Genomic DNA, 16,666 nt, shown 5'->3' on the forward strand with positions numbered 1-16,666 from the left:
GAATATGACTGACAAATCCATCGATGTGGCTAGAGATGGAGGTCTTGGCACTGATGATCTTCTGACATATTATGTCGTACCTTTTCTATTGTTGTTTGGTGATGACGGTTTAATGACCAAACCAGAAAAGAGCCAACTTGTTGGGGAATTAGAGGAAACCCTCAAGCCTGATGACTATTACTACCGGCATAAAGATGATTCAGCCTTCCTGATACATGTCATGGCAGCAACCAACAGAGTGCCTCGATCAGGACTTACAAGCTTCTCTGATCTGCTCTCAAAATTTGCAGAAACAACCTCTCTGTAGCATCACCATGGCAGATGTGATTATATCTTTGACATTTCCCATGACGACCCATCGGTGAAAGATACAGAGAGGTTGAGGAGATGCAGCACAACTCCAGTGGTACTGAGCTCAATTGAGCTATCTACACCAATTCCAAAGGACATGTCAACGTTCTGGCCGTCAAGCCAAAATTAACTGCTGCTGGAAACACTAGTGTACATTGCATGCATTCTTGCGTGATATGTCCATGGTGGGGTGTGTCATTGCGGCAAATGTGCTTGTGTAACATGTCCTTGCCGTGCGGCAATGGTAAAATGCAGTGTATTCTGCAAGTGTCAGAAGACAGACCTGACATAACTGACCTGATAGACAAGATATATGAACTATTATTATGGGCTAGTATTATTGAAGATAATCAAGTTCCTTACAAATCAAATGTAAATCGGTACGGTTTTCTTTCAATCACAACCTAAGTTTAACTGCCTAATGCCTAATAATGACAGTTTCGGAGGCTCAGAAACTCTGTCGACCAGACGAAACTTAATAGTCATGTGAGCTTAGGTCTGATTTGAATAGTATTATACCATATAAAATGCATTTTAAGCATGGACAAAATCATGTAGATGTTAAACTTGATGAATAAGATATTCTTAATGCTCCCATTGGACACTATTAGATAGCCACCAAAATTATGGCTCTTTGCTTATAAATAACTAAGTTATAAATAACAATTTTAATTTTGGTGGCCATTTTGAAATTCAAGATGGCTGCCTCAAAAGAGGTGCCAGTGACTTAACAACTGGTCTTATTGGATTCTTGGTAGTAAAAACATAGGTATAGACACCAAAATCGTGTCTCTACGCACTCCAGAAACTGAGATATTGTCAAAAGTAATAATTTTGGCGGCAATTTTGAAAAAAAAAACCGCCCTCTATTGAAAAAGTTAGGCAAATTCAGATCAATCACCCAAGTTTTTCTGAAAGCCCTTGACTTGTACAACAATAAAATCATGGGTGACTGAGTAAAACAGAGATGGCCACGAACTCCCCCATAGAGCCTAGAGTAATATATGATGAATGTATTCCATTAAAGAAATGTTCAAATGAAAGTGTATTGCGTATATAGATAGTAAAAAAATACTAAATGGTAAGCAGTTTGGTTTTCGAAACAACTAGTTGACAAAATTAACTATGCCGTTGAAAGAAATGAAACCACAATTGGAATATTCTTAGACATTTCCAAATCCTTTGACACTATTGACCATAGCATATTGATTCATAAATTGGAACACTATGGTTTTCGTGGTATCGTACTTCAGTGGTTCACTTATTATTTAAGCAACATAAATGAATTATGTACAAATTACAACTCGTGTGAATCAAAACTTAAAGATATTATTTGCGGTGTTCCTCCAAGTTCTATACTGGGTCCCTTATTATTCATTCTGTATGTAAACGATATTATCAACACATCAGATGTATTAGACTTTATATTATTCGCAGATGATACTACTATTATGATACTCACATAAATATATTGAAAGTAAATATCAATTAATTGGTGCATAACCAAAATACCTTCCTACAGATTACATAGTGCAGAGATAAGATTGATACACATGCACTGACATTAGCTGGTGTCTATAGGTAAAACCCTGCTTTTAAGTCCAAGGTCATGCAGGGGTCACAAAGGGTTGATTACTGAATCACCTTAAAATTCACTTGCTTCTTTGCTGCATATTAAGTGCTGTGATCATCAGAATAATGACTATGCCATTTGGCGCATATAGGGTTATAATCAGATTTGGCTTGAGCATGGGATGGGGTTTGTTTTTGGGGTCAAAAGGGGTATAATTTTAAAATTTGTCCAATTCGAACGAAAATTAGTATATGTGATCATGATATGATTCAATATATGATTGAGGTCATTTCAAGGTCATTGTGTTCATCCAATGTAGGTGGTATTTTTGTTTGGGTTCAGTAAGGTCATTAAGGGGTCGCTTCCGGTATAAAACGAAATACCTTTAAAATGCTACTCCTCAAACAAATTACGTAGTTCAGTGACGTAACATGCATTGCTAGAACCCAGTGTCTATGAATCATACACAGATTTGAGGTCAAAGGCTATTAAGGGGTCACTTCCGGTATAAAACGAATTTTATCTAGCAAGAAAAACATAGCAAAGTGACAGTATATTCACATATGGATTAATGTTACCCAGTGTACACTAGGTATTTTTTATTTGGGGTCAAATGTCATTAAGGAGTCACTTCCGGTCCGAGACGAAAAGCATTCAAAATGCCCCTTTTGCCACAAATAACATGGCAGAGTGATACCAAATGCACACAAGCATTGGTATTTGCCAATGTCTATAATTATGTTTATGGTCTTAGACCACAGCTGTCTAGTTCTTCTTTCTTCTGACAATCTGCTTCTTCTCTCACAAGCAACATCGCACAGTGAAGCCACTTGCAACTGTACATTGTTGTTAGGCTTTGCCTTTGGCGTATTCACATATATGGGGTCAAATGTCATTAAAGGGTAACTACTTCAGGTTTACGGTCAAAAACGTGATTTTTGACACTAAAAAGGCTTCTTCTACAGATAACATAGCAGAGTGACGCCACTTGCACACATGCATTGACATTATCCATTGTCTATAGGATGTTCACAGATTTGGGGTCAAATATCATTACGAGGGCCATTTACGGTCTGAAAATTTAAAAATTCAAACATTAAATTCGGTCTAAAGGTAGAGTGACGACACTTGCAAATAAGCATTATTATTTAATATTCAATATCTATTAGGTATTAACAATTTTAGGGTCAAAGGTCATTAAGGGGTCACTTCCGGTCCAATAAAAAATATTCAAAATGCATATTTTGCCACCAACAACATAGCAGGGTGACGCCACTTGCATATGCATTGCCATTAGCCAGTGTCTATAGGGTGTTCACAAAGCTGGGGTAAAAGGTCTTTAAGGGGTCACTTTCAGTTTAAAATAAAATACATTTAACAATTCTTATTAGCCAGGTGAAACATACCACAGTGACGGTATGTTCACATATGAAATATTATTACCAACTGTATGTGGTATGTTTATTTGGGATCAGAGGTCATTAATGGCTCACTTCCGGTATATATCAAAATACTATCAACAATTTTTACCCAGCAAAGTTGCCGGTATGTTCACACATTAATTGTTGTTACGCATTGTATAATGTTTTTTATTTGGGGTCAAAGGTCTTTAAGTGTTTACTTCCTGTCTGAGACAAAATACCTTAAAATTGCATCTTCGGCAACAAACTACATAGATGAGTGACGCTAATTGCACAGATGAATTGACATTAGCTAATGTCCCTAGGATGTTCAGAATGTTTAGGTCAAGGCTAGCAATCGGACTGGTATGTTCGTGTTGTGTGCACATACTTACACCAAATGACGGCACTGGGCTACTCAACACTTTCCATTTGACTTTGACATGACCTAGCTACATAGGTCAAAAACGAGATTTCTCTTTAAATTGTATCATCTTCTACAAACAACATGCGATGGAACGAGGCATGGTTAAGTCACGTGACTCGACTTTGGTCGGCGCATATAGGGTATTCACAGATAAGGGATCAAAGGTCATTAAGGGGTCATTTCCAGTCAAAATCTTAAAAATTGTCAAACATTGTCTTAAGTATATCGACCTTGGTACCAAAATGTGGCAACTTTCACAAGGAAATCTGAAAATTGTGTTAGTTTTGTAACTGTACCTTTCTGTATCAAGTTTTGTAACTACTGTTACAAAAATGTCAAACATTGTCCAAACTATATCAACCTCGGCACCAAAAATACGACAAATTCCACAAAAATGACTGTAATTGTGTCAATTTTGTGATATAAGCATACGCAAATTAGCTAATTCGCATAAAAACGCCAAAAGGTTTGTTTCCCGATTCTGTTGACTCTAGTTTATGTTTACTTCTCAACAGGGGCCAACCTGAAAATGGTAGCTATGAGACCCCTTTAATTGATAATAATTTTAACGGGAGAGGGGCCAGTTACTCATCATTTCTGGTGTATATCCCTTTTATTGTAGGCAAAGAGTTGGCCAAAACAATATGAAACTAAGCGACTAGAAAAAAAAAAGACATGCAAAAAAGATCACTAATTTAACTCGATGAATTTCTATGTACTTTCTTTTGTTTCACTTACTTGCACTGCATACAGGGTAAATCGTGCAATAACTTCGGGAAAATACGCTCAAGATGTCGGGAGGAAAACCAGTTTCTATGAATTCTTTCCGGAATCTCAAAATGTTTGGGCTGTTGAATATCCGGTAGGTTTGTTACTCTCAACTACATTATGTTGATTTGATACTATCAGGGGTAGCAGTATAAGAAGGTTAGGGGGTGGTTACAGCGCAAAAATCGTTTTAACGGATTTTGCTTTGATCATTCCATCAAAATAAACTTAATTCGGCATTGAATCCCAATTGTATATACTGCATGCAAACTGACAGATCGGCTTTCAACTTCTTAAAGATGCAATCTGCAGATTTAAATTCACATTAACTATCAGATCGCTTTTCGGAGAGACAGATTGGAAAGTCGATCTGTCAGTTTACATGTAATTATAGACAATAGGAATTCTGGTGCAAAAACAAAAATCATTATAACAAAATTTGCTTTGCTAATTGCATCAAATGGACGTCATTTGGCACTAGAACTTTCATGGTTAGCCATTCCAGAGGGAGTAGGTAAACTAAATGGAACAGCTATTATAATGTAGTATTATAATGCCTGTGGCACATTCTCCGATAAAGTGTTAAAAATGCCAAATATGTGTCGCCCATTGTTTCAAGTCGTATTCAGACTTATTTCGTCAGAAAGAAATAACTTTTATTAATATAACTTATAATTAGGAGTTGTTTTCTAAAATGTGTGGGGCTAGATGTTGTAACATGCCTAGAAAGCATAAAACAATAAAGCTGATTATGCGTATCCGTTATTTTCCTCCATGTGTCCAGCCAAGGTGCGTTCCGTAAATGTGTCCCTGATCGCTAAAACATGCGCGCATATAATGGATTATAGGTACTTTTCATTAGCCGGTATCATGCCCTAATCATAGGACAATGTCCCCACTTCATGACAGATGTGTTATATCAAAAAACCAGACTTCAGCAAGTCGACAGAAGAATATATATTCTTTTTTTGGAAGAAGTTCGTTCGTGACGTATTCTAGATCTTCTCCGACAACACTGACAGGCAGTAGTACATTGACCTTGGAAATGTGTGTGACAATTTCCGAATAAAAAATGACATTGTGATTTCGCATTTGGGAAACCAACGTCGTATTGAAATATGCTGATTTTTACAGCATGTCGAGGTTCATTCAACGCGCCTAATTTCCACCCAGAAAAAGTCTCATATTGAAAGTAAAGTAATGATAATATGGATTCATCAGTTTTTAATCTACCAAAATATTTGTTTTTTGGTAACTATAATATTTGGGAAGCGTTGTAATACAATTGATTTTAAGTAGACTTCTCCGTAGTCCACTTGCCATTGTGCATACTCAGTATTACCTTTGTATTTAAAACTCCAATTGTGTGCACAATTGATAGATTGTCCTGATCTGTTCAGTCGCCGTACGCCCTCTGTTAGCTTGATACCGAAGTGGACTACTGACTTTCGACTGCGGTTAAAATGCTTAACACAGGCCACTATGGCAAGATTGTCGGATTCTTGGCCTACTAAGGGGTCGTCCATAATGTTCGCCATTTTCACTTACGTACAAAGCGTACGTAACTTTTTACCCCCCTCCCTCCCTCGAGTTACGTACAAATAAAATGGCGAAGGAGTTCCATGAGTAAATAGCAAAATTAAGATGCTGGGTTGGGGTTGGGGTTAGAGTTTATGTGAAAGGTTCGATTATGTTTAGGGTTAGGATTATTTTTCCAGGAGGACAGTTGGTTCTGGATTAATGTTTTTACAGATAAGTTGTGAAATACTGAAAAAAACCTTCTTTTTAAACCATATTTTCATGAAAACGAGAGTCATCAATAAATTAAAATATAGCTTAAAATGCAGCCCGACTCTAAACTAAATGACTAATGTACCCCAAAATCTACCGAAAATCGCAATACTTTAATTTCCACCCAGTAAAGTGATGATAAATATGGATTCATCGGTTTTTAATCTACCAACATATTTGTTTTTTGGTAACTATAATATTTGGGAGGCTTTGTAATACAATTAATTTTAAGCAGCATGTTACAGAGGTAGGCAGAAAAATCGGTCACCATTAAATTTTCAATCGCATCGCCCACTAGCGAACAGATCTGATGTTAGTCTTTGTTCCAGCCGCTTTGTTTTTCTTCATGATGAATGAGCACAATCCAGCTTGGAACCGAGCCTAGCGATATTTAACGCAGTTTTAAACGTCGTTTAAAACGCACGATCCACGCATCACGTATGTAACATCGCAATCTCTCTATCACTTCTTATTATTTCAGAATGCTGCTTACCTTTTTACTCCTTTCAAGAAAGTAGATCTTTATTACGCCGAGAGTATGTTGCGTAAAGATACCAGTAGCCGTTATTTTAATGTTGAAGGTGAAAACAAGTGAGTAGAGTGGCTATTATAGTGCATGTAAATTGGTCATAGTTTCGTAAACTCTCTCTACGCGGGTGTCAACTGCAGACGACAAGTTTCATTTTTGTTGGTAAAAATTCAAAAAATTCAGAATTGTAAGTTTTCATGGCCACATTTGGGATCAGCATGAAAAGTGCATTAAGATGAGTACAAAGAAGCCTGTATTCGTTCATTGGTTCTTAAGATAGATTTTGATATTTTGAGAAGATAATAGCTTAAAACCTGCGGCTTTTTATGTTGTAGCCTATGTCTAGAGCATTAAATACTCCCAACTTAATGTCGTTTTTGTTCTCTCATACTGACAAATCATGCTTAACTGTAAACATTCCTAAAGAAGGCGTTTTAGTTGATTTTTTTCTCAATACAACGCATAGGGCCTGCACTTTGGCTCGACATTTGAAAGGGGCGTGAATTCATATTTGGATACGCCCCTATTATAATTAGGTAATACTCACACACATTCCCTATATGTATGTACCACATGTAGTAAATCTGTCTGCTTTGTCTGTATAAACACGATTTCATCAAACATAACAACAGCTCTTTTACAGTGTGCAATCAACCCGGGTAATAAGGGTCGGTTCATAGTGAATATTCGAAGGCGAATATTCGGCTTCGAATACTTTTTGTGACGTCAAAATATATACGGCAACGAATAAAATATGATGACACGCAGAGTTGAATCGGATTAAATATCGCGCAACTGATAGCGAGATACTATTGATTCATATGAAAGGCTCGGGGTCATCTGAATATCGTTCGACGAACGATGATTTCAAAAATCCCCAATGAAAATTAACCTGCACAGTTGTCAAAATACGCCTGGATAGTTCCAAAATGGCTGATAAAATGTTATTAGTACCCATTTTTATATGACATAAAAGTAAGGGACTATATTAAGACGTCCAGTAAAAGGAAAATGCCTGGCAGGCAATAGCATTCCAATGCTGTAGTGATTGTAAGTAATGCAAATAATATGATATTTAGGCTTACAAACATAACCTACAAAATGTACAAGTGAATGTTTCCATATTAACGTAGCTCTATGTAAGTCGACTGATGCAGAACTCAAAATTCAGATTTATGCCTCCACCCCGGTTTGTCGGACATAAATAATGTTTGGCCCCAGATCCAGGTCCCCATGCATCTGCCCCTGGCAGAGGATGTGGGAGGGTCGGGGGGGGGGGGGGTAAATTATTGGTTATTGATATAAAAATGCGTTTGCCACGGAGGTTCACCCATTTTTGTCATCTTTTCCGCAATAGCGGAATTCTTGACGTTTTTGGCACATATAAATGATGTTATTTTGGGCGGAATAAAGATGAAATGCGTTGATATCAGTCAAATTCATAATTATAATTATAATTAATAATTAAGGATGCAAAATAAGTAACATGTAGGAATGGAAATATAGCGCTTTGCAATGAATCTCTTCATAAATTATGCAGAACAACCAAAACCACGTACGTTGGTACCATATTGCGTGTTCTTATAAAAAAAAATATTGTTTATTTCTATCATTTGTGAATCAGGCATTAAAACACACTTAGGCCCTATAACAATGTAGGCCTACATAAGTTCGGAACGAGACTTTTTATCTTTTGACGCGTATTCCGGTCGAATGCCAAAATTGATTGCTCAATGAATCATGAAATGAGAGCAATACTACTTTGATGATACCGATCTCAAGTGGGTATCAGCCAATGAAAAATATATTCGCCAGAAATATATTTGCTTCAGTTCAATTTTGTTGAACTCGATAGATTATTTATGTATTTATTGACTTATTTATTGACTTATTTATTTATTTTTTATTTACTTATTTATCTATTGACGCATTCATTTCTTGATTTGCTTTGTAGTTGAAACCCGCAAGAAGGTATGGGTCAACCTCCACGCCGGTTACAGGCAGGTCGTCGTAAATGCCCCGAAAAGCAAATCTGTTTGACTCCTATGTAGACCCATTACCAGTGGCGTAGCTGCCGGGGGGCAGGGGGGAATTGCCCCCCCTGGCAATGCCTATTTGCCCCCCCTAGCGCAGGGCAAAATAATGAAGGAATGAGAGCGATGGAAAAAACTGGAAAAGAAAGAAAAAGAGAGAATTCATAGGCCAACGATATAAGGTGCGGATAGAATTTAAACAATTTTAAAATGTTGTTAAAAAATGGAACTATATTATATCAAAATGAAGTCGCTATCCCTTGTATTCCTTTTTTTTTTTTTGCTCTTCACTTTTTCAAACCACCGAAAAAAAATTGGGTCAACCTTTTTGAGGAAGGGGCAGCAAAATGTTTGTTTGGTGGATTTGGGCCCCCGACCCATATAGGCTTGCCCTCCACCACCTCCCTGGGAAAAACCAGCTACGCCACTGCCCATTACAGACATTAAATCATGACAATAGTTCAATTGAGTTTTAGTATTATGATTTTATTAACTTTGTTAAAGAAATTCTCTAAATTTTGCTTACCTGGGTCAACGGGCAATACTTGTTAATAGTCGGGCAACGATGTGAACTGCAGAAATATATCTTTCTCTGGTTCATAGTTTTATATTCGAAGCCGCATATATTTTGACGACCAAAAAGTATTCGAAGCCGAATATTCGCCTTCGAATATACACTTTGAACCGGCCTTAACTGGGCAATAGAGGATGTGCGTGAAATTATTGATTGGCTCCATACAAAGGATTTGAACCGGTGTCCTTCACCGTAATCATGGCGCAATGCAGTGCATTCAATCAAACGTTGTCAACCTATTTGATCGTATAATGCATTTGTTATGTGTGTGAGACGAGCTGTCGCGGTAGATTACAATAGCTTGTAATCATGCTTTTGTTGAATGAATTTGAGTACTCCGCCACATTTACGGTATGATACGTCATAATCTAGGTGATTATTTGCATTGGATGTCTTGAATACGCTGGCGAAGTTGTGTAATAATCGGATTAATGCTATAACAGTAGGTGAATGCAAGTTTTGAATATATCGCGTTGCAAAGCCCCATTCAGTGATCCCAGCGAAAGTGAAAAAAAATCAAATTGTTACTTTTATAAATTTTTTAAATGAAAAAACCCAAGAAAACGGCAGTATCACCGAAGTGGAAGCCCATTCAAATACATGTAGCTAATTTATATATACTGTCAGTATATAAATTACAGATTCACGTAAATGCATTATTTTTGTCTTAAATAGGCCTACGCGTAGTCCGAATAATCAGACCCAGAACAAAATATTAATTTCTGACATGATCCTGTACTGGGTCTGAACTGTTTCCATATGAAATCTTGATGGCAAATTGGACAATAGAAGCACATGGTTCTACATGACAGCTTTTTAATCCCTATTCATGTTACGTGAATCACGCTATTGTGGACCATCCTTCTTGAGTGTTTGGACAAGCGGAACGGTCTTTTGTCTACCTCTCTGTTTGTAAACAAACCAGGAGGTCGAAATCGTCCTCCTCGCCGAATACGAAAGTCGGCGTAAAAGTACGACAACAGCCTACGCGGTTTTCGGCTGAACCACTATAGTACGTTTAAGGGACCCTTGGACTATGTTTGCCGGAAGAGAGGTATAAGGTTAGATTTGAGGTGCATGTGCTTGGTTAGAATGTTAAATGAAAGTTTATACTTGGCCTAGCACCTACGGACATGCGCAAACGTGTGACGATGTTAACCTTGCGTGCATTCTTCATACCTAATTCGTTTAATTACACACGCCACACGAAAAGCATGTTCGAAAGGCTAACTTCGGGCGACGTCGCAGTAGATGCTGGTAGATGCACGTATGAATACAACATCATCCAAGTGTATAATCTCTTATAATCTTTAGGTCCGAAAAGTACTAAAGTTTGTTAATGATATTCTTTATATGTCAGTGGAGAATTATGCTATATGCCACCTCATACGCAGTAGGCATAATACAATGTCATTAAACACTCGGACAAGTATCCAGAATCAAAGGTCTTTTGACATCAACGGTTGAGTACACATTATCTAAACGCTGGATAAATAGACAGATTTGGACTACAGACCTTTAGTTCAGGCCACACACACATAATATTTTGTTTACTCCCCAACAAGCATTACAAATGCAGGCATGTATTAAACATGTTTAACGCCAATTGGAAAATCACAAAAATACTAACCAATACTTTGTAATTCAGAATCATATACTACAGTAAATCTAACTTGTTCCCACAAAGTATTCTTCACACAATTGATATATTTCCCATGCCATTATAGTTGATATCAGAGCCTCCATCAACCATCACACAGGTATTTCGTATCTTTAAACATGGCAGCAAAAATATCTGTGACATTATTCCCAGTTTGAAAAGTTTCTTTGAAAAAACTAATACAAGTTGTAGGCCTATGATGTAAAGGTATTAAAAGAAAAGAAATAGGTATAATATTGATCAAATCAAGAAGAATATCAAAGAAATCATCCTGCTCGCACATTAAACTTGAGGCAGGCCTGTATTATGATTATAAGGCCTACGGTAAAAATACTTATAAGATAATATGCTAATTACGCTAAACAAGAAACTTTTCGTGCTTGGCTGATCCTCACTTGATGAAGGTCATATTGATTTATCGTCAACAGAGATGCCTCCTCTCCAGGCCAATGGTACGTTCAAATCGATCGGTTGAACGTCCAAAGGTCCCGTAAACGTATTATAGCAGAAGACACTGTGATGTTTTATGACCTTTGACATTCTTTTGTGGCGAGTGACATGGTCAGTTCAATTCACGCCGAGTGTCCTTGGCAGGTTTGACTCTGCTTCAGTGGTCATGAAAGAATTCAAAAGATAACCTCTGCCCCAACAATCCCAAGCAATTGTCTGAAACTGCTCTTCGGATGATGTGTCATAAGAACTCAGTCGTCAAATGATGATAGTCATAATTATAATGACCAAAAGATTATTACTTGCCGTCGTTTTATCTTTTCAGTTTCTGTTTCCGTAACCGTAATAGTTTTTGTAAGTCATTGTTATTCTGAAGTGGTAGTCTCCCAGGTGTGGCCAATTTTTTATTCTAGCCTTTTGTTAGTTACTGAAAATTTGTGGCTCGTGAATTTCAGTTTTCGTTTTGGTAAGTTATATAGATTTTTTTACATAAAACCTTGAGATGTGCGGTTGGGTGCTAATCTAGACAAAATTGTCTTGCATTGAAATATATACTAACCATTTGCCAAGTTATAGGCAAAAGTTTTTCATATTAGCGATGAAACGAACGTCTAAAATAGTCAAATATCTCCCAATGAGGCGGGTACAAGTGGTGATTTGGTAATCATGTTTTATATAGAAATACAACAAAAGAATTGCATTGGAGCAAAGATAATGTATTCTATTCATTCGTATCACTGGCAAAGTAATCTGATAATTGGTTGGGTGTATATGCAAGGCTCGGGTTTATTTTAAATGTTTATTTTTGCAGAGCTTATTTTCAGTAATGGATCATACTGATACATTTCTCAAGGGACGGAGAGGGAGGGAGAGAGGGTAATACTTGAGACTGAACAAGTGAGAGTGGGAGGGGTGAGGAAGAAAGAGAGGAGATGGAGAGACTGAAAGACTAGAAAGAGAAGAACTCGAGAGGAGAGAGTAGGGACTGGGGAGGGAGGTGGGATACTGATCATAATAATAATAATAATAATAATAAAAACGCATTTATGGGGCGCCTTATGCCAGAACTGACCTCAAGGCGCCTTACAATGATATACTAAACTACAAATATAAAATATCTTAAAAGTACTATCTTAAACTGCAACAATGATAACAATATTGGCAAGCATATAAAATATACATACAAAAGTAAAAGACATAATGACATAATGGCAATCATACACAGGCCTACCACAAAGGCAAGCATATTATACATAAGCAAGATAAGTAAATTACACAATAAATCAAAATAGAACATATCAGAAAACAGCGTGAGTCCAGCAAACAATGAATTAAACGAGCCAGTCCGTGATGGTTAACCGGAACAGATGAGTCTTGAGTAGGCCCTTGAACTGCGAGATGGTGGCAGCATTCTTAATGTTCAAGGGCAATTGATTCCACAATCTCGGGGCCGCGACAGCAAAAGACCGAAGTCCGTAAGAAATGGTGGCATATCGCGGGACACAGAGAAGGTTTTGATCTGCAGATCGAAGACCACTGCGGCTTGGAATATGCGGTTGAATAAGTTCATTTATGTAAAATGGTGCAAGACCGTGAAGTGCCTTATATGTAAGTAAAAGGCATTTGTAAATGACACGCTTCTTTACAGGAAGCCAGTGCAATGAGTCTAGGATTGGGGTTATGTGATCGTACTTTCTCTTCCTGGTAACAAGTCTGGCGGCCATATTCTGAATACGCTGCAGCTTACAGATCTGCGAATCTGGAAGGCCGAATAACAAACTGTTACAGTTGTCCAGACGCGAGGTGATAAATGCGTGGACAAGTCTTTCTGCAGCACATTGGTCGAGATAATCGCGTATTTGACCGATTTTCCGTATCGACATGGATGCAACACGGCAAATGTTGTTAACATGCTTTGTCATTTGAAGAGAGTCATCCATAAAAACTCCAAGGTTCCTGGCGTTTGAGACGGTGTTTACAGAAGCAGAAGCGATTGTGACTTGCGAGAGAGTAGATGATTGCCGAAATCTTGACGAGATGTGCATAACTTCGGTTTTTTCATCATTCAGCAGGAGTCTATTTTCAATTGTCCACGCTTTGATGTCTCTTATGCACTGTTCCAGCTGTGAAAGCTTTGTTGATCTTTCAGACGTTTTGGACACAATGTATATCTGGGTATCATCAGCGTATTTCATACATTCAAGTCCGTGCATGTTGATAATGTCCTGCAAAGGTCCGGCGTACATAGCAAAGCAGAGTGGGCCAACTACCGAGCCTTGAGGAACACCTTGATGTAACTGCTGCAGTTCCGAGACTTGATTGCCGATTATAACTTCTTGCGTTCGCCCAGATATATACGATGCAAACCAGTCGTGCACTCTTCCGCCGATACCATACCTTCGGGTGAGCCGATTAAGAAATTTCTGATGGTTGATGACATCAAAGGCGCTCGAAAAGTCAAGCAGGACAAGAATACCTTCTTTCCCTTCATCAAGAGCTCTCAGCAGATCATTGTGAACTCTTACATGGGCAGTTTCGGTACTATGACACCTACGGTAGGCCGATTGCCTACTTGCATACAGTCCATTAGTTTCTAGGTAATTTTGAAGTTCAGACGCGACAACTCTCTCAGTGACCTTTGAGATAAAGCTCAAGTTCGATATAGGACGATAGTTTTTGAGATCGTTACGGTCTGCATTGGGTTTCTTGATGAGTGGAATCACACATGCTTTCTTAAATGAAGCAGGAAACTGACCCTGGGCGAGCGAAGCGTTCACGAGTCTTGTAATAGCGGGAAGCAACACCTCGAGTAATTCTTGCTTTAAAAGCCACGTGGGGGGATGGGATCCAAATTGCAAGTCTTAGTCGGAGATTCGGATATCACTTTACGAACTTCTTCCTCTGTGACAGGCTGGAATGTCACATACTGTGTATGACATGACTCAGACACTTGAGCATAGACAGGGTTGTTTGGCGATTGGTTAAGCTGATTCTCGATGTTTGTGACTTTCGACGTGAAATAGTCAGCAAATTTGTCAGCGAGATCTTTGCCATTATCATGTTCAGGAAGAGTTGGCTCTGATTTGCCATTAGTGATGGTGTCAACGACTTTAAAAAGCTGCTGTTGGTTACGTCCACTGATCTGCTCTCTGTGATAATTACGTTTGGCAGCCAGTAGGAGACGATAGTAAGTGTTACATTCATCGCGGTAAATCTGTCTGTGCACCTCAAGACCAGATTTGATCCATGCTCTCTCACATTGGCGACGTTTACGTTTGGCCTCACGCAGCTCGTCGTTGAACCAGGGAGCATTTGGGCGATTGGTAACGCGTCTTGTCACCTCTGGCGCATGTTTATCAAGGATCTCACGAAGAGTGGTATCATACTGAAGCGCTAAAGCACTGACACTCGGTTCCGGCGATGTACAAAGCGCAGAGGCACAGATGTCTTGTCTCATTTGCTCAAAGTCAATGTTCTTAAAATCACGCACTTTGAAACAGTGTTTAGAGATTGCAGGACGAGAAACATCAGCAATGCACGTGACTGCGTAATGATCAGAAGGAAGGTGGTTATGAACTCTGACACTAGAAACGAGATTGTCTGACTTTGATGAAACAACTAAATCTAACGTATGACCTTTACGATGCGTTGGTTGATCAACGTGCTGTTGAAGGTCAGAAGATTCAAGGAGATCGCGGAAAATTGAGGCATCACGATCAGACATGTCCTCCATGTGGTTGTGCAAGTTAAAATCCCCAAGAAAAATAACCGGTTGTGCATCAGCCAAAAACCAGTAATCTCAAGAAGTGTTGAGAACTCCGAAATAAAAGTTGCAGTTGTTTCTTTGTTGCACGAACTTAAAAACCAGGTGAGGCAGTAACGCGAATAATTTGGGTGGCCGATAAATGGTAACGATCCTGACTGAAGACGATCCGCATGAAATTGCGAGGTCCAACTGTTCAAAGGAAGCAAACGATGGTGAAGCATGTTGGATGGCTTTAAATCCCTTGCGTAGCAGAACAGATACCCCACCACCTCTTTTCCCAATCCGTGGCGTGTGGATAAACTCATAGTCAGGTAAAGTGTTCTTAAGGTCGGCAATTTTAAAACTATCGCGTTCGTCACCTGTAAGCCATGTTTCCGTGATCATCAGCACATCAAGATCATTACCAATGACAAAATCGGTAATCACGGCGGTTTTCTTGCTGATGGATTGTGCATTCCAAGTGCCAACTTTACATTGGGAACTGTTATTCTTAGACGCATATTTAGTTTTCACCAAATTAGGCTTTGGCAGCTTTTCATTTGACTTGACTACAGCATCAGAGTTCACAGTTAACGGACGATTAGTCACAAGCACATTGATTTTACGCTGCTTGTTTTTCCCACCGCGACATCCACGGGTGGTTTTCTTAGCGATTTTCAAGTCGCAAAGGGTACTCCAAATTGAACGATCAAGTTTTGGATGAGAGTTTATCACACCTTTGCGAATGTTCAGAAGTGAATCGCGTTCTATGCTGATACGACACATGACGAAAAATCATGGGGGGGGGGCAAGAGGAAGCAAAATAGGGAGATAGACATTGATGGAAGGGCGACACTGTGGCCATGCACACGTGCTTTTGGGTTCGACAGGCTCATAAGCGGACCTTTTGTGATTTTAGGGCTTATTTGCAACGTTTTTACAGAAAAAAGTGGACTTTGTCATTCGGATTGGCATGCATTTTGTCAAAATAATATAGATTTACCAATGTTAAAGACGAGAGTGCGCTAGGCCATTAAAACACTGGTGTTAACATAATCTGTTCTCTCCCGATTTTATTGACATAAGCAATCACCTCTATTGAAATAAGCTGATTGGTACTTCAGAGTTAACAATGAAGTCAGATTACAGTAACTTACTGAATCCCTTGCGTTTTCGTATCTGAACAAAAGACTTCCGGAAACGGAAAAGATAACAAGACCCTGACTATGGGTCAAGCTCTATTTGACATAACTTTAGAAATATTTGAATAGGGCAACATGAGTAAATAATAAGAAAACAAACATCACGCCCTCGATGCAACTCGCATGGAATCGAATGTCATAAAAGATAATCTGATAACAATAG

The 16,666-nt window shown here is 38.6% G+C and overlaps 1 protein-coding gene across 1 annotated transcript in view; it reads left to right on the forward strand.

Annotated features, from left to right (window-relative positions):
- The window catches only part of LOC140150209 (uncharacterized), an 86,283-nt gene that overhangs the window by 57,489 nt on the left and 12,128 nt on the right, over positions 1-16,666 (forward strand). The window contains exons 4-5 of the mRNA XM_072172214.1: positions 4,505-4,613; positions 6,792-6,901. Of these exons, the coding sequence (XP_072028315.1) occupies positions 4,505-4,613; positions 6,792-6,901 (219 nt within the window). The remainder of the gene's footprint in view (positions 1-4,504; positions 4,614-6,791; positions 6,902-16,666) is intronic.

The sequence above is a fragment of the Amphiura filiformis genome, chromosome 4 (genome assembly GCF_039555335.1).
Source record: "Amphiura filiformis chromosome 4, Afil_fr2py, whole genome shotgun sequence".
Lineage (NCBI taxonomy): Eukaryota > Metazoa > Echinodermata > Ophiuroidea > Amphilepidida > Amphiuridae > Amphiura > Amphiura filiformis.